Raw genomic sequence first — 26563 nt, 5'->3', positions numbered from 1 at the left:
TAGGTCTTTGTAAGCTCAATTTGTGACGACTGAGACCGAAGGATAAAAATGATGATACACCTTCATGTGCAGGCTCAAGTAATATTTGTAAGTAATAGAAACAGCATTACCCCAGTGGGGCTGCTTTCAGATGAGAAACAACATGTGATGTTATTTTAAAAGAACACTATGTAGGTTAATTATTGGAAGATATTTATGCAGCTTCTAAAATGGCAGATTTACACTCTGTAACAACTAAAAGACCACCACAGGAGCTCACCGCTGCTCCTCAGCTCTGTCTGACCAGGACCGATTCCAAGACTGCACTTTGTCTGATGCTGTAAGGAGGAAAAAAAATATATGAAAAAATAAGAGAAAAGTGCTGAATCACTTTTCTTCAATTAAGGCTTCACAAGAAAATTCTATTTTTAATCTTAGCAAATACCCTGGTGTCTGATCTTCTGTGAGTATTTATACTTCTTTATTTTAATAACTCCCCTCAAGGCCAGTATGAGCTAAGCATGTAAATCCCCAGAGAACTGATGAAAAAAGCAATCCTATTCACTTAAATGTAAAAATAAACTATTGGGCATGTTTATGCAGAAAAGAATCTCATAAATTATTATTACTTTTTTTTCCTCTGTCATCTAGTACTTTCTGAGCTAGATTGAAGGCATGCACAGCTTCCTGTTTGCATTTTTTTGCTTTGAAGTGATGGTGAATAGATTCATTAAATTAGAACAAAAAAATCTGCTAATTTGTTGCTTGTCTTCTGTTTCAAATGGATGATCTAAAAGGGTGAAAGTATTTCTGTATTTGTTGCAGTGCTGCTTGCAGTTTGTTACAAGGGAGGTAACCTCCATCGGATTTTTAAGCAGTGTTTTCCTTCCAGCAACATCTCCAGGTCACAGCTCTGCCAGTTAGATGCAGAAGGCGACAAGGAGACAACGCTAGTCTGGGGAGCTTTCTCTTTCAGCAGCAAAGTTTGCATTTCTTTTAATGTAGTTAAAACATTTGACAGGAGAGAGTAGGGTTTAGTGATGTGAGGTGATTTCCAAATGAGTGTTAGCTTTTTTCTGACCTACTTTTGACTAGTGGTGTATTCTTGTCCATTACTTTTTGTCATTGAATAATGCTGATATATTAAGCTGTGTGCTTCAAGGGCATTGTAAAGTTGCATGTAGGGGCAGGACTGAACTGTGAAAGTGCGAATTACTCTATCAGATCATACCCAATTAAAAAGTGACAAGCACAGCAGGATAAATTGAAAGCAAGGTTTATCTTTCATGTAACATAAGAAGTCACTATATCGGTTAGAAACAAAGTGAGTGTGAAACAGATTCTCCACCTCTTCTCATCCCTCTCCAAAAATTAATAATATCTGCTGACTTCATTATCTGAAAGAATAAGTCCCCGAGTTGTGGCAGCTCATGTTGAAGGATGTTGTGACAATGGCAAGAGATGGGGAAGTACGGCAGCCATGCACCTTTAAGCTATCTGCTATCAAAGCCTGTGCTGAACCCCAGGTCAGTGCATTGGGGATTGACGGACAGGGAGTTTGGAAGAAGTGGTGGTAATTTATATAAAGCTGTAGTGTGTCATTAAAGGAAGACTTGCAGGCTCTCTGCAGTTCCGCGGGAAGCATAGGAATGAAAGCATGGTTAGGAAACCAGGAACTTCTGCTAAGTTGTTATAAAACTGCTACAAGTTAAGGAAACTTAATTGGTCTCCGGTGCCATTGCAGAAGTCCTTATATAACCTTTTGCATAACATTCACCAGCACTGTTCTAATGGTGAGATGGGTCTGTGAATGTATAAACAAATGCAGTTGTCTATGTACAATATAATCTTTCACAATCCTGCTGGCTCAAGTTGCAGAACCTGTTCTGACAGTGAACCTGGATTAAAGATGTTATGAACAAAAATATGATGCTTTCCAGTGTACTAGGGTTGGGGGAGTGGGGTGGTTTTTTTTGGTTTGGGGTTGGCAGGGGGCGGGTTGTGTTTGGGTTTTGGGTTTTTTTTCTTTTTTTTCCTAATCCGATAAACACTCTTATAAAATAAAAACCCAAAAAGTAAGTCAGCTTTGCAAAATGTGTCTTGTATTTGCTGTTGGGATGCAGGCTGCTTCAGCAATGTGTGACTGCTGTGTGACCAGGTGAACACCGCCTTCTGCAGTCGATGTTACATTGACCCTGATGCTTGCTGCTAATGGTATTACCTAAGTGGTTTCAGTTAGTGAACTCCTGTGTGTGTGAACACAACTTTAGCACAGCTGATTTGGTTAATGCTGAGTTTTCAGATTAGGCTTTAGTCTGTGACATTCTACTTTGTGAAGAAAAAAAATAAACACAAAAAATAAAAAGAGAAAGTGAGAAATATGTGAAGCACTTGATACATGTAAGGTGTGTTTGGAGGCATTTTATTGTAGGGAAAATAGGGGGAGATGGATGGGTAAATTCACAGGGTACCTGATCCATGTAGCAAGCTTTGCCCATAAAAACAGTGATGCTCTGAAGAATGCATCTTCATATAAAATATATATTTGATTGATAAACAACAAATTAAGAGGTTAAAAGTGATCATCTGATTTACAGTCCTACAAGACTTTGAGTTGGCAAGCAGCTGTTAGGGGGAAAAAAAGTTATCATAATGTGAAAATTATTATCCTCTAGAAGCCTCCATTTTCCTGCAGGGGATTTACCTTTTCTCCCATTCGTACCCATGACGGAGTACCAAGTGTCATCCAAAAGAATGGCTTTATTATTGTGAGTTATGGTGAGTAAGTAGTTTAGTGGAATTTCTTCTGAGTGAAGAAGTTGTAGGGACTCATATGCAGGCAATATCTAGGTCCCAAGTTTAAAATCAAACAAACAACAAAAAACCCCAGAACACCAAACCACAAAAAAAACCCCAAATCTCATAACAATCTTGAGTGGTAATTCTTTCCATTCCATAGTGTTTCAGTTCTGTCAGAAGAAGTTTGATAGAAGATTCATAACATTTTAAAGGACTCTTGTGCATGGACTGATGAATTAGTTAGGCTTGCTTGCTTCTCCTGAAGGTAAAGGGACCTTTCATGACCAAGAGGTTAATGCGTTAATTACTAGATATATTAATGTAATACAGATACAATAGACATTCAGGAAAAAAAGGGAGAAGACACTCACACTGTAATTTGAAAGTGGAAAAGATTAATGGAATTCTCATTTCTAACTGATATATGTAAAATTTGTGCGTAAGAGATGAGTTGGTTTGAAAAAAAATACAAAACTGTACAGTTATACCATTACCTAACTTAGACTTTTATTTTGCAGTGATCAGTGTAAAAGAAAATGCTGAAAAGTACATGGAGATGCTGGAGGATAAACTACATAGGTAAGGTTGATATCATGGAAACCTTTGAAAGCTTAAAAATGTTTGTTAATGCAGCATCGACATGCATTAAAGTATTAGAGAATGTTTTGGAACTTGCATTAGAATAATACCAAAAATAGTTCAAAGTTGGAAACCCCATAACCGTTATTGTTAAGACCTCTGTTCATAGCTATGTTCAGCAGCTTTGCCGCTGGCCTGCCAATGGATGCAGGTAAAAGAAAGAATTGCCGTATTCTCTAGTGCATAGGACTGCCCTGGAGCAGCAGTGGTATGGCCAGAATAAAGGGAGCATACATGCGGTTGGTGTGCATCGCTCCAGCTTCGACTGCAGGTGCTGCAATCAGTTGTGTGAGCTCTTGAACATCCAGAAGTCCTGAAGTATTGAGGACGTGACAGCTGGTTGAAAAATCCCCTCTCTGTTCCCATGCAAAACCCAACTCTGAGCAGAGCCAAGGAATCCCCTCCCAGAAGTCTGGGCGCCTTTAACAAGTAATGACTCTTTATATAACAGTTTTGAAAGAATGCCATTTTGGGGGGATTGCGGAAAGCAAATAGAAACCAAGACAACAATGGAGATATTTTAAGAACTGAATCCTAATGCACAATTTACTTATTTTTATGCTTTTTTTTTTAAAAAAACCAAATGCTAGCATTTATATTTCCTTCTCTTGCTGTGTGAAGGGTCCTCTAGGTCACCCCTCAAATTTTAGGCTGCTCCTTGAAATATGGTTAGCAAAAGTTGCGGTGGTGTTGTAATGGAATCTTCTATGTGAGTGGACTTCACCTTGCACAAGCATATTTGTATTGGAAAAGACTTTCATAGGCAGTAATTGGAGTTCGTGTCTTAATAAAATGCAACCCACCAAATTAGCACCACTTCCATTTCTATTACTGAGCAGCAATAATTACTAAACTTGTTGCCCTCGTTTTTTGTTGTATTGATAGAGAGAGGGTTCTAGATCTTTGGATTTGCTCACTCATACTTTTGAATGTAGAAGTATTTATTTTGCATAACTCTTAAATTTAAAAGTAATTCAGAGCTGAGTGAAAAATGATGGAAACAGACCTCGAAAATCAAGCTGTGTGTCTGTGTGCTGCCTAACACCCTCTTAATAACATTTATACTCCATATATTCCAATCCGTAAGTGTAAGACAAGTCTTAAGAACTTTCTGTCGGTTGTCTTTTTGAAAACCATACTCTTTATTAAAAAATAAAATATCAGATATAACAACATGTATTGATGCTTCTAGGCTGTATGGATTTAACTGACATATCAGGCTCCCAGAAGGAAGTAAACTTCTCTTGGTTAAATACTTGGAGAACATGTATACTTTTTTTTCTTCTTCTGAGGATTTATCAGTTAGAATTTGTAGTTGTGGTTTGTTTTAATTTATTTATGCCTTTTTGTATAACTTTTGGGTTGTCTACCTGGACTTTTCTGCATCAGTATCTTAAATTGCAGCACGTTTTTATGGGTCTTTATAGGTGTTGTTAATGAGCTTTGCAGCATGCTTTTTTCCCTCTTCCTGCTATTTGTGGGAGAAATTTCCATGCCGAACTGCTGGTATTCATCCTGCTTCTGTGGGGAGTATCAATTCAGGGGAAGGATTAAAAGTTAAACCCTCCTTTTGGCACTGCTTTATATTTTGGAAGCATTTTTTTATGAACAGTAGTTGACCATTTCAAGCTTCCCTTAGCAGACTTAAGAGTTGTTGAATATTGTAACATAATTTGTTGCTTTTGTATGCAAGGGTTGCCTTCCTCAGTACCACATAGACCTGGGCCTGTTTCAGTCTAGGTTCTCTATTGCATCCAGGCTACAGGCTTCAAAGTTTTGCTGTTGAGATAAGGGTTCTTCCCAGCCTGTGCTGAGGACACAAATGCATGAAGTCCAAGTATGTCGCTGCAGCATACTGGTGCATTTAACATGCTCTTCAGAGCTTGCTGTCAGCTTCTCTAACAGACTGTTGCAGTGTTGCCAGGCTTCTAAAATTTCCATTCCTGGCCTTAAGAATGAAAAAAAAACCCCAACCCTCCCAAAAAAACCCCAAGAACAACAAAACCCCCTAAAACTCACCAAATAAACCCAACAGAAAACTCCCCCAAAAAACCCACCGCAGTGCTGGCCGGGCCCCCAGGTGGTGAAGATTCAGTCCTGAACCAGTGACAGTTTTTCAATATGTACAAATGGTATTATTCTAAAAATAGTTTATTCCAAGTAATTAAGAGCTAAGAATTTCTTTTAATATTGGTGGGAAGAGAAAAATCTCTAATGTTTTTACCAGAAAGAAGTCTCTAAGATACCACATCTTTAAAATCTTTTTGTATTTATGCTAATGAAGTGGTTACAGATACTTGTTTTTTAAAGGTTCTTTGGACTTTAAGTAATTAACTACACCTGCTTTACAGCTTGAATAATTAAAAAAAGTAAGGAAGAGCCCAAGAGGCTCCCCCCCCTTAGAGAAGTAACTTGAGACACTGTTTCTCTTTTTTTCGTCTTCATATAGATGCTCAGATTACACCTTTATCTATATCATAACCTAAAGAAAGACTCTCTAAGGAAAGTTTGAAAAAGTTTTAAGTTTGCATTGTAGACAGAGATAGCATTTGCATCTGGCTCATGGATGTACCTTTTGGATGCCTTTGAAACCAATGGATGATCAAGTCTGTGCAGCATGAATTCAAATAAACTTCTTAAGTTTTTCTCCAGATGAAACATATCATTTTGCTAGGTAATGTTTCAAATAGAAGCAACCTAGATTCAAAACCCTTCAATTTAAGGTATAGCTTCAAAATAAGGTAGAACTGTTAGGAATGTAATTTTTGACAACTTTTATAACAGGAGAGAATTAATGAAGAAAACTCAGACCAAAACAGCTTTAATGAAGATTAAAGTTAAAAATGTATCAGTTTTATCAATTAAAATGGGTTTTTTCCCCTCTCCTTTTCTCTCTTGTTTATTTTCTTAAGAAAAATTTGGAATATATTCCTCTTGTGGGTTTTTTTTGTTGTTGTTCTTTTTTTGGGGGGAGGGAACCTAGCTTATTCACTGGAGTGCCCTTTTTTTGTGTGTGTGTGTTTTTTTTTTTTTTAAACAAATGCAGTACTTCTGACTGCAGCCTACAAAATACATTTATTCTCAAGTAGCTTAATAGAACATTAATCTGTTTGATTAAGAACAGTACTCTCTTACTAGCCTTGCACCTACAGAAAAAAAGGGAAAATATGCATTGACAAAAAAGGAAATATGTTCAGTATCCAATAGTTTTACCCCAAAGAATGCTAACCACCCATTAAGTATACAGATTACTTGACATTGTTTTTTCCTTTTAAAATATAGCTGGTATTGTGAGCAGCGGGTTGACAGTTGTTGAGGACAGTATACTTCAAGAAAAGAATAAATAAATAGCATGTTTAATAATCCTGCAGGCTGTCACTTTTCCAGTCACAAATGTAATTCAAGCCACTGCTAGAGCTTATACAGTAAATGACTAGCTGCTTTTTTCAGAGTGTAAATACCATTACCATCGCTTCCATGGTAGACCTTGCAAATCGCTTACCTTTTGTTAGTAAACAGGAGATGTGCAAAAGTGGTCAGAGTTAGGATAATGAAACTGTGTTCAGTGAAGACATCTGTCTGTATGGATATTTGAAGTGCAAGAAGTTTTGTTTAGATAACTTCAGCTCATCACTTGAGCTATTTAAGAGGGATTGTACGGGAGAAGTTTTCTATAGTTGTCTGATCTAGCTCATTGAAAGTCAGCTGAGCATCTTCTTGTGGGACCCTTGTTCTTCCACAGGAAGTTTATTTCTTCATCTCGCTTCTTTCTACTCCAAGTGAAGGCTCTGCTGAGGCTTTATATCATTACCATTACTAAAGGGGGCTTCAACAGTCCAACTCTTTCAAGAACCACCAAGTTCTGCCGGAAGTGAGCTTAAGTCATGTAAATGGTCGCGGGTCACGAATTGAGGCCAGGAAAGAGCGCTATAAAGCCATAAGAGCAGAAGATTTGGTTCCGGATTTTATGCTTGAATACTGTTTCTGAAATCAATACTTAAATAAAAGTGGCTAGATTTTGCAAAATGTGTAGGGTACCAATAAACACCTTTGAAATCAATGAAGATGGAGAGAGACTACCAAGTTATGTTTGTTTAGGTACTTAGATGTGGGAAACCAAGTCTAGACTTGGGGTTTGTAAATATTCGCTTGTTTTTGAAGATAGCAAAAAAACCCACCTGTCTTCTCTATGGGTAAGGAACCTTGGATATGTATTTCTGCATGAAAAGTCATCTTCTGAGTTATTTGCTAGCTCTTACATATCTTAACGAAAGTCATGCAGCGTGAGCAATTGTGTGTCTGTCACATTTTACGTGTGTCCTGTAACTCATTAAATCTCTGTCCTAGCTTCAGGCTATTTCCCTTCCATCGCAGAGGGGGTTGTGAGAATGTGTGTGCATAAAAAGACTGATCTGTGTAAGAACTGTATTTGATAGCTGGAGAAACGAAAACAAACATGTGGAGCAAGGTAAAATTAAAAAAAAAAAAAAATTCTCTTTCAGACCATTGCCCTTGTATAAGCTAGTAAATGTTCCACAGAAAATACAGTTATCTTAAAAAGTGCTGTGCAAAAACAGTAATTTGGTTACATCACTGAAACATTCAGCAAAAGGCTTTGGTTCTTTCAGCTCAGTCTTGCCTTTGGAGATGCTTCTGTGATACTCTTCAAGTAGTAGAGGGAAATAAGCCATTGTATTTAAAAAAAAAAAATTAAATACTTTTCTTTTTATACTTTTTCTTTTTTGTATTTCTTTATACCAAAGAAATCTAAGGTTAAGTTAATGGTGCAAATCAGCTTCATGAGATTTAGGATGAAATAACAATGTTTTTATTTTTCAAGTGTCCATCTGCTAGATATCCATAGAAACATATTTGGACTACATTGCCCTTGTGAAACTTATTAGAAACTGATAATTAGTGAAAGTTTGCATTCTTAAGCAGATGGAGTAAATGTGGCGGAATTGTTATAAGTGAGTGTCATCTGAAGATTTCTTTTTTGTATGCCGTGAATGACTTGACATTTGCCCTAAGAACTGGGTTTTTTGGCATACCAAATATTTCTTGAGTGGCAATGCATGTTAACGTGAAAGTTATGCCTGAACCGTAGCCTGAGCAATTAATGATAGATAGGATATGCAATGAAGGAGCATCTCACAAATGAAAATACATCTTGAGGGAGGAGGCAGAAAGCAAATAAAACATCAGAAGAAACCAAAGATCTTGGGACCATCATTTATCCTTCTGCACACAGTCAGAAGGTAAGAGCCAGACCTGTCGTGGAAAATTGAACCCTGAGGCAGCAGAAACCCCAGAAGGAGATGCCTTCATCGCTAATTAAAAAATTAGACATTTAAATGTTTCTCAAGACTGTCATGGTTTTCTGCAGCGAGGTGAGGTCAGGTCCCTGCATCCAACTGGAGCTTTTTAGCCTCCTGCACCCACTCAGAGCCCTGTCTGAAGTCTGATGCTACTTTTGAAGAGCAGCCTGTGGTATCCAAGCCTACCAGTACAAGTTTGCAAATATCAAGCATTCTAATGACAAAGCCCCTCTGTGGCTGTCTACAGACTCTTCTGTAAGGGTAAGATTTCATCTTGGGCTGTTAGTGCCCTGTATGTCATTGTGTAGAAAGCCCGGTGTGTGCCAGAGGAGAACTGCTGTGCTAAGGCTGCTGAGTAAGGCTTTCCAAAAGCTTTTCCCTCTCATGTACGCAGCAGCACAGGCATGCTTGGGAGTGCCAGATGGCCTGCAATAATTTTGTGTAACCTGTGACCCGCCTCAGTCGCACTGAGGGCTGTTTCAGCTGCTGATAGTATCTTAGGAGTGCGCAGATAGGACTGAAATGCCACCTTTGCCTACCTCCCCTCAAGACTGTGTTTTCTACTGCGCTTCCAAGAGAGCCCACAGCCCCGTCCCTTGCTGGATAATGATCTGATCTTACTTTGCTTACCAACAGTTCTGCTGCAGGAGTGTTAAATGCAGGTTAGACAAAATACTAGATCCTTCTAGTGACTCATTTAGTCCCTTTCTTCTTCCCAGCTGGTCTAAGTCATACACAGCTGTGAGGACATTAGCTCTGAAATTGTGAGCAGCAGACACTTTGTATGTGGTGATGCATTCCTTTATATCTCATGGCCCACACGGTGATGGCTTCTAAATCCCTTATCATAACTGCCTCAGGCTGGAAACAAATTTTTTTGTACCAGCTGATGTAAAGATGACATTTCTTGAGCTGAGGGAGTGTAATGTGATTGTACTGTTCTCCAGGCCTCAAAAGATTATGCTGTGACGTCCATTCATCACAAAACCGAGGCTTTTTAGTTGCTTTTTCTAATTCCTAGATAAGAATCATGAAATTATTTTGGGGGAATAATATGTTCAAGAATAACTGGTGACAATTACACAAAGGTGTTTTATTGGGCTATTTTCTGTGTTATTCTTCAAGAATGGGGAAATGAATAAATATGCCTGCTACTAAGATGCAATATGCCAATGACTGTGCTTTGCCACTGTTGAATGATACAGCACCTGGTAACTTTGCAAATGTATGCAAAACCGTTCTTCTTTAATTGATTCTCTTTCGCTATTTGTCGTGGCTCATTTTCTGTTCAACAATGTTTGTTTTCATGTTAATGGTGGTTTTTTTTCAAATCATGGATGCACAGTGCATGAGATGGGTTCTCAAAAGGCTTTCAACCACCACCGCCAACAAAAAACTTGTCTGGGCTCAGTAATGTTGAAAAAGCATTGCGGTGTCACCAAACCTACATGGGGACGATCAAAGAGTTGACTTGGGAGAATCAATACTCCTTGTAGTGAACAATACATTCGCTTTGTTGCAGTTACCTTATTCTTCAGTCTCCATGAGAGTCACTGTCATGAAAACAGGATTATTGTTTCTTAAAGGCTCATGTTTTCCTGATATTCTTTTCCAGCCTGAAAATAGCAACTTATGTCATAGCACTTACTTTGCTGTGGAAAGGTTATGATATCATGAACTGAAGGATTAGCACTTCAGCTGTGTAACTGGTAACAAGAACATAGGAACTTGTGAACAAAAATAGCATTTTAAATAGATTTCTGTAGGGGAGGGAAAAATTGGCAAAACCAGCATGTATATGCATGAGTTGCTATTCAGAAATAGTATTCAAGCATTTTTACTATCCCACTGATCTTTTGTTTTGGTACTATTGTAGTGAGGGAAAGTTCACTTGCCCAAAATATTTGTGAATAAAAGGAGCTGTGGATAATGAAAAGCAAACTGCTAAGTGTGCTGGTTAATAAATTACAGGTGATTTTTTTTTGGTTGCTGCATTGGCCCAGCCTTATTTGGGAGATACATCCTCTTTTTTTAATAGTTTTGGAAACTTAATTTTCACAATAGTGAATCCAGTTAACAAAGAAGAAAAACTTAAGTATCCTTTTTTACTCTATTTCTTTTTTTTCCCTTTGCTTTAAATGTTTGTGTGCTTTCTTGTCTGCTCTTCTTTAATTGCTCTATCTTGAAGTTAGCATTCTTAGAGAGAGGGTTTTCTGATTCTCCTCCTGGTCTTTCCGTTATTGTGGCTTCTCTGTCTCCCTTCCTTCTGCTTGTCTCATTTCCACTTTGTAAATTTTATTCTTATCTTCTTTCTTTTGTTTCCAGCCTTATTCCTTAGCACACCTATTTTGTGTATTTCCTCTCTGTATATCACGGGAGGGGGAAGCTGGATAGTAGGAATGTAAGGAAAGTAGGAATGTAAGACGGCACAGAAAACCTCACCTTTAAAACGTGGCCAATTATTTTTCAAGATATCTTAGACTGCATGACCACAGTGCAGGTTCTCATTAAATGTTCTTACTGTCTTCACAATCACTTGCACTATGTTTGAAAATGTCTGCAATGTCCTGACAGAGTATCCTGGAAACTCTTATTAAATTTAAATAATCTCATGAGAAATTTGATGGTATTGCTGCATGGAAATGGATTAGCATAGATTAACTGGGTCTGGACGAAAGGGGAGAATCTTTGCTATTCCTTTTGTTTCTGGATGTGGAAAGTGTAGCTGATGTCCACAGGGGGTGGAAACGGAAATCATCTCTCTGGAAGTGCAGCAGATTAGAGTTTGTAGTCATGTCTCTGCAGCATAATGCGCATTTCATCTTCAGAGTGATCTGGTGCCATGTGCTAGTGGAGATCCTTTGGCAGACAAACTCATGTCTCATGATGGGATGCAACTCTTGGTTCCCAACCTGTAACTTGCATCTTTCAGCACTGGCAGAGCTAGTATTTATACCAATCTATAGATAAAACACACATTGCACAAGCAGTAAAAATGGGGAAGGGCAAAGAATGTAATCTACTTCTTCCACCAAGTCAGAAAATATTAAAAAACAAAACAAAACAAAAGAAAACAACCACAAAAAACTATTGCTTCTGTCTGTGGCCTCCACAAGATAGGAGATCATTGCATTGATGGAACCCACCAGGTTTTTTGTGGCAGTAGCGAGGCTCTTCTGGCTCTGTAGTGATAAAACGAGTGCTTGCTGCAAGTAGAGAAGGACTTTAATTTCTGAGGAAGCATCTGCTAGCTGAGGTGTGGAGAGGGCTTTTTGCAGAAAGGGAGAGATGTGATGAGGAGGCTTTTGTGTCCAGCAGTTGTCGGGGAAAGGAGACATAGCACAAAATTTAGTTTTCCACTTTAAGTCCTAGTGGAGGGTCGGTATCGCACCAATGTTTATTTGGTATATATTGTGCCCTGAGCATTTTTTAATGACTGTTTTGCTTCTGTTTGAAACAGTAAGAAGTGTTGTCTTTTTTTTTTTTTTTTTTTTTTTTTTTACTGTTCGGGGCGCTGGGTCAAAAATATTGATTTATTTTTTCCCAATTTTAATTGGGAGGTTGGTGAACTGTGGCACATGACTGTACCATTTTATGAGAAGTAGGGGAAAGCTCTCTTCTTTTTAAATCTAATCTCAGCATTGAAACTAGATCTTTATAGGGAAAAAAAAAAAAAAAGAGGAGGTCAGATTTGGGGCCAGTTGCCAGTTTCTCTTAAAGCTTTAGAAAAGGCAAAGTACATGGTCACACAGCCTTTAGTAACTCTTTGTCCATATTAATTCAGATTTCATCCAGGCTAGGGCTTTTTTTAAGTTACTGAATTAACTTCAGTAGTTAGTGTGCAGCATTGGCAAAGACAAGGTGACAGGGGATTTTGCCGCTTATTCATGGAAAAGCTTGCCTGCCTCCCCCCCCTTCCCTCCAGGCTCTTTGTCTTCCATTCATTTTATACTTAGCATAGCAAAAATCATCAGAGGGCAAGGTTGGGTCTCCCCTTCTAAAAACAGAAAGTATTGCCCCTGCTTAAAAAGAAAATGTGGTGAAAGTTCACAGCCTCTCTAGCTGGTTAGTAATTGTGTATTTTGTTAGGATCTTTTCTTATTCTGTATGCCTTTTTCTTACGCTGCATTGTTCTGGTGCTGGTCAGTCATGCCTGCAAAGCTAGAGTTCAACGCTTTGCTGAAACTCATTAGTGTCACGGTAGTCCTCTCTGCTGCAAACTCTTGCCTCATCAAGAATAAGTAATTCTACATCACTGCTGCTTTGGTGTGCTGAGATTTCCCTATTTTGGAGCAGAAGTAATGTTTTCCTTATTATTTTTTTTCAGTCACTTGTACTCTTCCTTGTGTTCTCATCTCTTTCTATTTGAATGAATTGTATGAATTTTATTAAGAGTTCGAAATTCATGTTCATCAATTTTTTTGTTTATTAATCAGTGATACTTGTGAATGCAGAGGGGATCCCATTTTGTGACTGGTGAATGTCTAACATGACTGACATCAGTCACAGTGGCTTCTTCTTCCCTGAGAGTAGGTGGCGTAGCTTTTTGACCTGGAAGCCTATAAAATTTTTCTTGTAGATATCTATGCTAATGTATGTTTGCATTCATGAAGGAAAGGTTGATGCAATGAGCTTTGGTGATTTGCTTCTAATGTAGTTCTCCATTTCCTATGCAAAGAGGCTTTGGCTGTGAGATATTTCTATCTCACAGCTCCATTGTGCTTCAGAAAGAGTGTTCAGCCACTGAGCTCATCCTAGGATTTTCAGAGGATGTTTGAAGATAAGGTCCAAGGCTGTCAACATGAGGATGCATTTGCAGTGTGCTGTAGCTGCTGAGGAGTTACCTTTGGATACTCTGTCAAGCTAAAGGACTGTGGTCTCATCATCCCATCCAGATAATGGAGAAAATGTGCAACAGGAGGTGCTAGCGTTATTTGCAGATGTTTAGTAAGAGCATAGTGTCAGACGAGAGGTACTCTAGAAACTAGGGACTGAGTTTGAAAAATTGATAAAAAAAACCATCTGCTTAAGCAGGAGACTGTTTCCAGTAATTTTGTGGGACTTTTCCCAGTCTCTTATTTTTACTGAGAAAAAGGTGAATTCATCATGGCTGTAAACTCCTCAAAGTGCTTCTCTTTGCCCATCAGCATCACCCGTGCCTTGCTCAGCTCTGCCCTGCTGTTGTCTTCTCTGTGACCTGATTTCATGCAAATCTCAAGCTATCTTAGTTGTGGAGATATGATTATGTGAGGGGAGGGAGGGATGCGCAAAGCTGTTTGTCACCTCTGTGTCCATGGTATTAAGCTTTTGCGCTTTTACCAGGTTCCCTTGGTGGCTGCATGCAGGTGAATATAAGAAGTAAGAAAGACCTGATCCCTTCTGAAATTGGCAAGAAAATTGTTCAGAGGTGGATGTGTATTTTTGTCCTGATACTGTTTTTGAGTACGTCCCTGAAGATAAGACTTGAAACCAGTTTGTGCATTTCTCGGAAGCTTTGTCACCTCTCTTGAGCAGGATTGCTATCAACAGTATTAACGGGTGTAGAGCGATCAAGGAAGATGAGGATGGATGTCTGACTTCATCTGCCTGCTGTCCAGCAGTGCTGCTAAATCCTCCTGTCCTCTGTTTGGACAGTACTTTGCACGAAGTCCTAATTGGCCAGTTAGATACAAGCATCATGATAATTAAACGAGTAGAAAATAAATAAAGTATCATCACATGCATAGCCTGAATATAAAGACGCAGGATAGCTCTATCTTGCATGCAACTGGGACAGTCTTTCACACTAGCATTTGGAAGCTTTCATTACTTTATGTGCTTACTGTTGGGAACATACACTGCCAGTTTGGGAAGACGTGCAGGCCCCGGCAAGCTGGCAGTGTACTGTCATTGGCAGCATGCTGCAGCCAGCGTTCATTGCAGCTAAATGGTGTCCAACCAGGGAGGATCTGCAGACCCTGCTCTTTCTCTTGTGCTCTTTCAGAGCCAGAACATGATTTGGCTCCTGACCTTATTTGACCCTGCAGCCACAGCAGGTCATACCGTGCCCTCGGATGTTTCAGAGGAACTCCGTAAGCACATGGCTATTGACATCAGTACTTGGCCAACATACTCATTTTTCCAGGTGTGTCTTCCTGGTTACAAAGGTTGAATTTCAAGGTACATTCCCACATGATGACAATATATCATTTCTCCCAATTTTATCTCTTCTAAAAGGGCATTTCTTTGTCCTGTTGTTTTTAATTGTTATATATGCTTAATTCCTGCAGTAGTACACAGGATGATTCACATTCCCAAATTCACTTGACACTGAAAGTCTAAATCTGTTGTCCTTTCAGAGAGGGGAATATATTATAAACTGTTGAATTTTATATCAGAGAACAGAGGTGAATAAAAATGATAGGAGAATTGTAAATTCCTTCCATATGCTTCCTAACACTTGTGGTCAGAGACCATAATAAACAACAAGAGATCAGGGTCATTATTCTAATTGCTTTGCGATAAGAAGGCATTCTTCTCTTGGTATAAATAGCTATCGCTGCTGTTGCAGTACTGCGGATTTGTGGCAGCTGAGAATGTGGCCTCAATGCAAACGCTGTGCTTTCTTCCTGTGGCATACTTTTGGAAACAAATGTGTTTTCCTGGATTTGAACTGGTTGTGACTTTGAAAGCTGCTGAATTGCTTCAGTTTCAGTGGAAGTCACTAGAAGTTGAATCCTTTGTGCTGTTCAAGCTCATGAAAGTATTTAGGCTTGTACAGCAGCTCAACTGTTTGAACGGAGCTTAGATGAATACATAGATCCTAGGATGCATGCTTTCCAAGATCAGGGCCTAATTCTTATCCTAATGCCTCTCCTTTAAATCTGATTTGGGATCAAATATTAAATAGTGCAAGAAAAAAAAAAAAAATCTAATTCCAGCAATTCCCATCCAGTCAAAAAAAACCCCAACCCAACTGTTTATTGACATTGTGGGGCTTTGCTGTTATTGCAGGAGCCAAAGGCAAGCAGGATGCAGACTGAGTTTTCAGAGTTAGTACCAAACTTGAAGGTGCTTTATCAGATTATGAATGAGGTGAATGATAAACTAGGCTTGAGAAACTGGCTTTAAGTGGACTGCTTAATAAGAAAATTTCCTTGGTAGCTTTCTCCTCATCTATCAAAGTTAAGTTTTTTACTCTCAGAATAGATTATTTATAATAGGTGTTTCAGTGGAAGTAGGGGCAGAGGACCATTACTCTGTTCCTTTTTTAAAGAGAAATAAATAGCCCTGAAAGCAGGTAGTAAATTTTTACATTATAGATTAGGTAATATAGTAAAAATAAACTGTACAGTAAATGTAGGGACAAAATTGAGTAGTAAATTCTTACTACAAGGTGCCTTCCTTCTTTCCTTGTAAATTACTTATTTCCTGCATTCGACATGTTGGTCCCATTCCTGCATCCACCTTGCATTAAGAATCAAAGTGAAAACCATCAGCTGTAGCAGTCTATCATTTTCTGTTTCCAGTGGAGATAATTTAAGTATAACACAGTGACATTGAATATTGACAGAAAGATGACAGGCTGTGATTAAAGTTTTGTGCTGGGTAAAATAAATGGCTGGAGGATTGAAGAGAAAATGACAAAAATATTGTTCGGTGTTGTGTGGTATCTTGTTTTTTAATAACACTAATCAAATGTCCATTATTGGTTTTAAGCACTAGAAAAATTGTTCTTCCTCCTTGTTTTGAACAGGCCTTTCAAGAAAGAAAAAGGAGACATAAAATATGTACATTTCATGTGAAACATGAGGTGGTAGTTCTGTCCTTAAGATGCTGATATCAGTTTTTTTTTCTACAGGCAAGGGAAAGATGTCATGATTCTTAGCAGATTGGTTTTAGATTTCAGTTTAGGTTCTAATCCTTCAGTATCCTGGATGAAGTGGGTAATATTTTACTGAGTGGAAAAATTTGTGGATAATGAGTGTAGCTGAGAGGCTTGCCTTTTTTTAAAAAAATTTGGCAGAAAATACTGTCAGATATTTATGTTTTTCTGTTTACTGAGTTCACTGTGAGGGGCCATGTATTTCTACATGAATATTATTTCTTATTTGTTGTTATTAGCCTCTTTCTATGAAAAATTCTGAATATCTTAATGGGAAGGAATTTTTTTAAGAAATGTTTTATGAAGTCAGTTCAAATTAATAGCATTTGAAAGGTCTGAGAAAATTCCTTAGTAATCTTAGAATTCATCCATTATAATAAAATGCGTTTATCCATTTTTTCTTAATTCTACAATTTATAGAATTGGTGGTGTAACCTCATGATGCATATGTACAAAATGCCCCAAACTGATTTAAAATATTAATGTGAGAATGTAATGATTCTTCATGTGAGAAATATTTTGACACATTACATACAATTTAGATTTTCTTTGCGGTGGGGGGAGAGTGGGATTTATGGGAGAGGGTACAACTTATGTCTGGTTCATCACTTTGTTAACATACAGTTATTGCTGTAAAACATAATGCTTCATTAAGTCAAAATCTATGGAACTAGAGAGAAAAATGGTGTTCCAGTAGGAGATCAGGTACACTGGTCCCACTTGCAGTTGGTCCTGGGCAGTGGTTTGCTTCCAGCCCTCCCTCCTAATGCACAGTTTGTCTTGCCTTCTGCACTGAAGGCTGTATTCTCAATAATGCATCTCAGCTGCTGACAGAAATCATTCAGTTACAAATCAAAAATAAGAAACTGCTCCCCTCACAACTCCCCTTTGTTTACCCTGCTTTGACAATTTGGTATGCACATTTGAAAACTCTGTCCCTCATTTTGTAGCACTGTGAAATATACAACAGTTACACGGTATGTTGATTTTGCTTCAATGTCACTACCATTATGTGAAAAGGAAAGTATTTACACAAGTTAAAAAGGCTTATTTACTTCATATATCTACATCTTCATACACTATGAAGTCCTTCACATGAGGATAAAACAATACAATTAAAATTGTTAACAAATACAACATAAACATATAAACATACCATGTAATTTAGACGTTCTCGGCTAGTTAATTCTATAGTGAGGCATATGCTTATTCTGTGCAGTCTTTCATAGGATCTTCATCTAAAGACACTAGCTGGAGCTACCAAAGTAATAAAATGGCAGTGTTACCTGCTAAGTAACAGCACAGCAGGGGCGAGAAAATAGAGGCAGGGAAGAAAAGAGTTAATTTTTCAACTGAAAGGAGTATAAAGACCTGTGGAGGTTATCCCCTTGGCCAGACCTGCAGAAATACACTGTCCCTGGAGTGAAAGTTCAGATGGGGGCAAGGAGAGATGTGAAAAAAAACAAGGTCTGTGCAGCAGGCAGCAGCAGTTTGAAGGAGATTGTGCAGCATTTCGTAGAATCATAGAACCATAGAATTGTGTTTAGGTTGGAAAAGACCTTTCAGATCATCAAGTCCAACTGTTAACCTAGCACTGCTAAGTCCACCACTAAGCCACGTCCCTATGCACCACATGTACATGTCTTTACCTCCAAGGATGGGGACTCAACCACTTCCCTGGGCAGCCTGTTCCAGTGCTTGACCACCCTTTCTGTGAAGAAATTTTTCCTCATATCCAACCTAAACTTCCCCTGGCGCAGCTTGGGGCCGTTTCCTCTCGTCCCATTGCTTGTTACTTGGGAGAAGAGACCGACCCCCACCTCACTACAGCCTCCTTTCAGGTAGTTGTAGAGAGCAATAAGGTCTCCCCTCAGCCTCCTCTTCTCCAGACTAAACAACCCCAGCTCCCTCAGCTGTTCCTCATAAGGGTTGTTCTCCAGACCCTTCACCAGCTTTGTTGCCCTTCTTTGGACACGCTCCAGCACCTCGATGTCCTTCTTGTAGTGAGGGGCCCAAACTGAACCCAGTATTTGAGGTGCGGCCTCACCAGTGCTGAGTACAGGGGGACGATCACTTCCCTGCTCCTGCTGGCCACACTATTTCTGATACAAGCCAGGATGCTCTTGGCCTTCTTGGCCACCTGGGCGCGCTACTGGCTCACATTCAGCCAGCTATTGACCAACACCCCCAGGTCCTTTTCCGCAGGGCAGCTCTCCAGCCACTCTTCCCCAAGCCTGTAGCATTGCATGGGGCTGTTGTGACCCAAGTGCAGGACCCAGCACTGAGCCTTGTTGAACATCATACAATTTAAGTGGTTGCATTCGATCATGGCATTTTTCCTTTGAAAGAGATTTTGTTACACTTCAGTTCCATTCTCAGTGTTTTTTATACTGGGCCTAGGGTGCCTAACGTGTTAAATATCTCAGACAAGCAGGTGTTTGCTCATATTTGGGGTTCTCCACTGGGACTCATCTGAAATTTGGCGGATGTGGGCAGGGAGGGAATTGAACTGTTGCTCTTCTTTTTCCTCAAAGAGCCAAGAAATGATGGCTCCTAATCCCAACATAACTTAGAAGACTGTGGTGCGTGTTCTCTAGTGATATCGTAGAGGTTAGATCATTCAGCATAGACACAGGAGACCTGGCTCCAGGTACTCTGCCTACTGCACCTCCAGGTATACTCTGCCGTGCTACATCCCTGAGTAGAGGAGAGGAGGATGCCATAGCCGCCATATTGCGGGCTGGGCTGGGGGCTCTGCTCACCAGTTTCCTCAAATCTGTCCCTTTCTGCGCATTTGCCTCTGCTCCTGGGATGCTGTAGAAGGCAGAGCCGCTGCTATCACCCATTCTTCCAGCTGCGTGAAAGTAGCGTCCACATCTCTGTGCTGCACTATTATGTCCTGTCTGGGTGTGCTGGATGTCTTTTGGATAAGACTGTTGTGCAGAGGACTTGCCTGTAGCTCATAAGATTTATATACTAGAAAAGTCAGCCCAGAGCAAAATTTTTAGGTGTTGAAGACATAGGAGTTTAGAAGTTAGATGGGGATTGTGAGGGTTGCTTTTTTGGGCTCTTGGTGGTTCTGGTCCAGAGTATTCTCTAGTAGGTCAAACATCACATTTAAAGAGGGTCAGCTACTTGTTGTTTTCTAGATATTATTGTATGTTTTATAAGGCAGAAGACAAGGTCAGAGAGGCAAATTGCTTGTGCCAGGGAAAAGTACTGCAAGCTTCAGACTTTGCCTAGGAGGTCTAGGTAGTCTCCAAGGCAGGTGTTAGAGCAGGTTGTCATCTGATAGGGGAGTATGGAGTCTCCTAACCTTCTGGGAGTGAGTCTTGTTTTTACATGGAGAAGTGCAATAATATTGCTGAACAGCAAACAAGTGTTCTCAGTGAGCTTTGAAATAAGGGAGTAGGAAGAATGTCTCCCGCACTGGGGGACAACCACGCGATTGGAACAATATGAAGTCAATTAATGAGATTTTTCGCCTCCTGAGGAGCCTGGAGAGAAGAGACACAATGCAAGGAATTAAACTGTGAAATTGAGGTTGTATGAAGGGGTTTATAGGATTAGGGAGACTTGCAAGAAGAAAAAAAACAAAGCGTTTTGATTTCAGGTGTTTAGAAAAGGTGACTTTCTAGTGTGCAGGCCAAGGGAAGAAAAAAGTTTTGCTGTTCAGGTAGAGTCCAAGTTTTCTTTGTTCCTTTTCCTGCACCTTCTTTCTTCTCTGTTTTATGTTCGTCAGCTGACGGCTGTGATCTGATCAGCCCTAGCTGTACCTTCTCCCTCATCAGTCCGCTGTTGCACACCAGGCAGATGGGGAAAGCAGGATTATGTGCCTCCCTTTCCTTAGAGCCTCATGTGAGCCACTGATAGCAACATTGTAGTCCTTGGTTTGTTCAACAGATTGGTTGTAGGCATCTTACAATGTAACAGCTACGGTTAAAGATCAAGAACTGGTCAGGCTGGAAACCTTTTTTTAGGAAGGAGAGAAGCAAAGCATGTTCCTGAAGTAGTAAATAGTTCTTAAATATAAGAAGGGGTATTAATGCATGACTGTAAATTAATATGATAAACCAAATCAGAGGGGTGGATTTCTGCTAACAGTAAAGCAATTATGGTTGCCTTCCTTCCTCTAAGTATTAGTACTCCATACTTTCTTTTACTTGCCTCCTTTGTTCACTGCATGGCTGTTGCCTTAAGAAAAGGCAACAAAGACGTAACTAAATGTAGAGTAAGAAGAGCTAGTTCCTTCCCTGTGGTGCAAAATATAAATAGAAGTGAGTGACCAAAATATAGAGAAACTTCCCCTGGTTTGTACAATAGATCAACAAAGAATGGGGATATAAAGCAAAGTCTTTTGATTCACATTGCCATTTTCTGCAAGCCTCAAAACTTTCCAATCATTTTAATTGTCATAATGAAAATCCCTGTTGTTTCTTCTAGACTATTTTTGTTGCATTTAGTTTGCTTTCTTGTCAGAGAAAACTGCCTTTAGGGTCAGCGAATGCAATGTTAACATGTGTGCCAGGTACTGGGAAAAGGTAAGTACGTGCTTTCCTGAATCTTAGTGCGTCTCACCTATTAGAAGGAAGTTGTCTAGCATATTTCTTCTTAACGATGGTTAGTTTCCCCTCATAAGTTAGCTTTTGTTTATGCAGTTTCTAAATAGATGTCTTACTATGTAGCCTTTTAGCTTCAGTCTCACTCTCTTGGTTTTCAAGATGTGGCTTCTTAGGGGATTTCCCTTAAAATAAGCAACGTCTATCAACGCACAGTGTTCACCTCAGGGTGTTATAAACCACTCTTAACAATTCACTCACCAAGGGGCATTCCTGAAAACTAGAGGTGATGAGATTTACAAGTAGTGACATCTCCCAGTGTTGATTCTGATTTGCTTTTCAGGAGATTTGGGGGGACTTTGTTTTGTTTTAAATAGGGTTTAATATAAAATCTTTTGGCTATTTTTACACGGGCATGTTTTCATTTAGGCTATAATGTTCAGGAACTGACTGTGCCTTTTGTATGTATGCAGAGCACTCAATAGGAAAGTCATGTTCTCGTAGTTCCAGTTAGCACTATAAATAGCTTTAGAATAATGTTGTGCTGAGAGCCACATAGAGAGCCCGCATTGATATCTCTGGGAATCTTGTGAAAAGACAGAGGAGCAATGTTCTTTGCACTTCAAGGAAGAGGGAGAGAATTCTTGCTGGATATAACTCTTGACACAAATTTCTCCTAACATTATGTATAGACTGAAGATATCCTCTAGTTTCCCTCTGGTCTCTGGTGGTGTTTCCTAGAAAACTACTTGAGATTTGGTAAAGGCATCTGCAATTACAATCTCAATTGTCACTTTATGAAGAGAACTCAAGGATAAACCTCTTTGTTCCACATTCATTTCCTCCTGTCTATAAACAGCTCTGTTTCTCTGACAGCTCTTTCATCATCATCAACTTGACCTAATCCAGAATTCTCCCTGCTGCATCCTTTTGCGTTGCTGTGGATGTCTCAGCCATTCTTCAAGTCAACTTAGGCCTGCTCTTGCAGATTCTTTCTGCATAGTATCCTTGAGATAAGACCTGTCCCAGCTATCTATCCAGCTAAAAAATTACTCGGGTTGAGTCTTGCGTCTCACTTCAACATCCATTTCACTGACTATGACTTGACAAAAGCAGTCTTGCCCTACCCTCGTCCATTGAAAGTGCTGTTGCTAGTGCAATGACTGTTCTTTTTCCCTCTCTCTTTTTTTTAAATTTTAATTCTGTGTTTCTGATCATTTCACTTTGTTTTCTTTTCTCCATTGGTTCCCTCTGTCCTGTCACACGTAACTACTAGCCTTCAATGTCAAGGCTGGTCACAATCTTTTACCACCTACTCAGTCTTTTTTTTTTTTTTTTTGTCAAAAGACTGACTTCCATTTACAGGTATTAAACCACATTTGTATCAATCACTTGCCCATTATGTTTTTATACTACCATCTTTTGCCTTTCATACATGATTCCTTTATGGAGGGATGGAGATCTTAGGTATCCACTGACCTGTTTCATTGGCCTCCTGCAAGTCCTTAAAATTCTCATTCACTGTGATACCTCAGTGTGCTTGACAGTGATTAGACTAATTAGTTACTGATGTAACTAATTAAACTGTTGTACTGTAACTAATGTGCCATGTTCAGTCCACTGTTGTCTCAGTGTTTCTTTGAACGTCCTCGTCTGTATCGTAGCTCTTGTTGCTTGTTTTAAAAGTCTTTCTGAGAAAAGGGCCGTCATTATAATCTGTTTGGTGTTTGCACGAAGCCTGGCACTTTGGACTCATGAGCACTCTGGCACTTGGAAGTTCCCGATCAGTAGGTGATTAAGGTATTCTTTGTTGTTGTAGGGTCTATATAAATGCTTGATGGATTGTGATTTGTTATGGATTCCAGCAAATTGTTCCTGGCACCTCCACTGAACTTGCCACATATACCACTTTGATAGTAATGTACAGACAGGCATATAACACCTAGGAGTTCTTACATCATAAAATATTTATAAGTATAGCAATAATATAAAATCTGATCCAGTCTCAATCCATCATTTTGAAAAGTTGCATACCTGAAAAAAATCACTGTGTTCAGTGCAGGCATCCACATACTTTTGGCTTCATGGGGACTGCAAATGCACTTTTAGTGTGGATTGAACATGAATAAACCAAACTCTGAAATTCAGTTGAGCTTGATTTTACACCTGATGTAAAAGCTGAAGATTTTTGCATGCTGGGGACAACATAATTTTTAATAATTATTTGGTATGTGTTTCTGTGCCAGCTGTTTGCAGCTTTCAAATAACTTTCATTAAAAAAGTATGTTCAAAAAATGTTTCTATGCACTGAATTTCGAAAGACAGACTAAAAGATGTAGAGTCCTTGGGCTTAGTTAGGTATGTTCAGAATATCCAAGTATACGTGCATTCACTGATTTCAGTTGAAAAGTTCAGCGTAACGTCTTAGTATCGTAGTTCAAGATGTATCAGAGTTTTACAGATACAATGATAAAACAAAGCTGTCCTTAAAATAAAAGCAATCTAGTAGCGGTATGTTCAGTAATTGCTGATTGCTAAAATGGGTGTAAAACTTAGACGCAATCAAAAGCATGTTGACTGATGAGCTGAGTCATGGCTGAATAACAGCAGCCCAGGCACCATTACGCTGTACTTTTATATATGCTATTCATCTTCTCCACTGTGAATACTACATATATCACTATCACTGTCCTAGTATTGTCAGTAGAGCTCTTCATTAAATTGAATAGCCAAAACAAGCTATCCACTGGAAATTATGATTTAGGTCTCTAGTGTATTTTCTGAGCCTTTAATAATAAGCCATATATAGCTGCAAATAACTTTTTCAAAAAGCAAGTAAATGGGCTTATGTATGTCTGTAGGGAAATGTTGTGACCGTGTAACCATGATGATGTGACTGACAAGTAGAGAAACAGTGGGGGTTATTTTATTTGTCTGGCGTGGTAAGTGAAATGCTACCTGGATGGAACACAGAAGTGAAGGCTTTTTTCCCTTTCTAATTAGTGATACTCTGAACTCCTTGGGGGAGACCAATTTGTGGACCTCATGCTGCATTCTGCCTTCAGTAAACATATATACTGACTCTAACCACAGATCAAGTAGCTCGGCTTCTGGAGCTTAATTTTGTTCTCAGTCTCAAAATATTGCTGTGTGAATTTTACAGCTTGGCATCTTGCAGAGTTTGTAGAGTTAAAAACGTACCTTTGTTAGATTAATGAATTCATTGCAAGCAGTGCAGCTCCTTTACCCTTCGTTTAGAATAAAAGATAAGCTGGTATTTAATTTAGAAATGTTAAAATCGAATAGTTATTTTCCTTCTTTTAGTCACTTATAATTGCTTACTATTATATAGTAAATGATATAATTTGAAAAGCACTGTGAAAAAAATATTGTGGTTATTAGTATTAACATTCAAATCTGTCTGGAAGTGTGTATTGCCATGGGAATCAGTGCTTCTGAGTCCCATCCCAGGCTCTGCCACTGATCTGCTATATTTTAGCAGGCAACGTAACCTTTTGGTTCCATAGAGGCAACGTGTATTAAATGGAGATGTGACTGCATCTCTTACAAGCAGTGTTAGTATTCAGTGTCTTGTTCCGAAAAAACTTTTTATGCCTAGAATTCCCATTTACTTCAGGTGAAAATATCTGTTGGACAGATCTCAGGAGCAGTATCTGTAACCTACATGGATATCTCCGAGAGATGATCAATGGATTAAAAGTATGAAGAAGTTTGGAATTTCCTAATACTTTTGCTTTTTCTTTGGTAGGATAACAAAGTAGAAAAAAACCAAAGTACATTAGTGAGAGATAAGGACAACACTCAAAAGTATAAGACTGAAGGAAACAAAGAGTATTATAGTTTAATCTAATTTGATTCACCAGTTCAGCAAGCACATTTCAGTCTAAGAAGAAATTTTGTGTACCTATTTTCCAAAAACTAGAGCTGATTTAATGCAGTAAATAGTGTGATTGCTCATACATGATCTTCTACATCAAATTAAGGAAAACCACATGATGGCTTTTAGGGTGACAGGCCTGTATATCCAGTAGCATGAAGGAAGCTCTGACTGTGATCGCAAGACCCCTGAATTTGCATCCGATCAGGAGAAGGTCACATGCAGCCAGCGTACGCCGTACAGTTGAAAGCAACATCTTGGCACAAGGGTTTTCTTATGGCATCGGCTTTATAATAGGGCCGTGATTTTACTGCTTTTCAGTTTGAAATAGCTCTGTGGAAGTATTTGAGCTGCTGTTGGGTTTTTTGTTGTTTTTATTTTCCTATCTAATAATAAGCAGTCACCCCAAAAGTTGCTTGAAATAGCAACTATTCTCCCTGAACTGCAGTTTTATTTTCTTTTGGCTTTTATTTCAGCTGCGGGAGCCAGCTGCTCCAAAGAGTGTGGGAAGCTGACTTGGAGGCCTGTCAGCTGTTGATCCAAGGGTTTCAACTGAAAGAAACCAGTTGCTGTGTTTTTGAGGAAGAGGAGAACCAAACGGATGAGATGGAGATGACCGCTGATGGCCCATCCGATTCTGAAAGAAGAAAAGAAGGTCACTTTCCAAAGGGCACAGAGTGGGGCACTGTTCCCTGCCCCAAACACAGCGAGCTAAAAGAGGTATCTGAAATATTCTACAGCTGCATTTCAAGCAATGCTGCTGGTTTTCCTTTTGGGAGGAGGAGTTGAATCTGGGTGATGGGTCAGAAGGGCAGGTTAAGTATGAACTGAACATCTGGGCTCCAATCTGGGACATGAATAAAATAGCTTATTAGCTTCTCAGAAGCCCTTCAACCCTTTTTCCTTTCACCCTTAGTCTTTTTAAAATGTGGAACTTATTCAGACAATGAATACAGAATGTACGTCAGGATTTGAAGGAAAAATGATTAAGTATTTAACACAAATTATCGGCTGTTCCTCATCACGCTGATGAATTCCACTCTGAGTTAGTTCTGCTGACTTGTTAGCCTGGATCTACGTTAGCTAAAGTGAGGAGAGAGTAAGTTTTCTTCTCCTAGTGAAATGGTCAAAGGCTTCCTAGCTCAGATGCTGGTAGGCTTCCAGCATCCAACAAGTATGAAGAGGAGGAAGAAAATCATGAGGCTTAAAGGGTTTGACAAATTTCTTTTAAGTTATTGTGTTCTGCTCTGGAATGCCATCCTTGCTTAAAAATGTGCAGCTACCTAATAATCTTTTAACTGCACTGCCAAGGTAAACAAGCTGTTAAAGAGGTTCATCACCCAACACCACCACTGTGACAAAAAAACCCTCCAACAGGAGTTGACAGTTTTATTACTTTGGAATTTGGTTGACAAAAATTAAAAGTGTGCTTAATTGAACCTGATGTTAAGAGCTGTCGAACTGTGTGTTACATCTGAAGCTCATGCCTAATTTTGCATTTATACTG

At 39.2% G+C, this 26563-nt stretch overlaps 1 protein-coding gene across 1 annotated transcript in view; it reads left to right on the top strand.

The window, feature by feature from the left end:
• Window positions 1-26563, top strand: part of DISC1 (DISC1 scaffold protein) — a gene marked incomplete at its 5' end in the record, with an annotated part of 189232 nt that overhangs the window by 139860 nt on the left and 22809 nt on the right. The window contains 2 exon segments of the mRNA XM_082305578.1: window positions 3297-3357; window positions 25533-25776. Of these exon segments, the coding sequence (XP_082161704.1) occupies window positions 3297-3357; window positions 25533-25776 (305 nt within the window).

This window comes from Platalea leucorodia (assembly GCF_965183815.1).
Source record: "Platalea leucorodia genome assembly, chromosome: 3".
NCBI classification, from domain to species: Eukaryota; Metazoa; Chordata; class Aves; order Pelecaniformes; family Threskiornithidae; genus Platalea; species Platalea leucorodia.
This window is presented reverse-complemented; position numbering and strand designations above follow the sequence as displayed.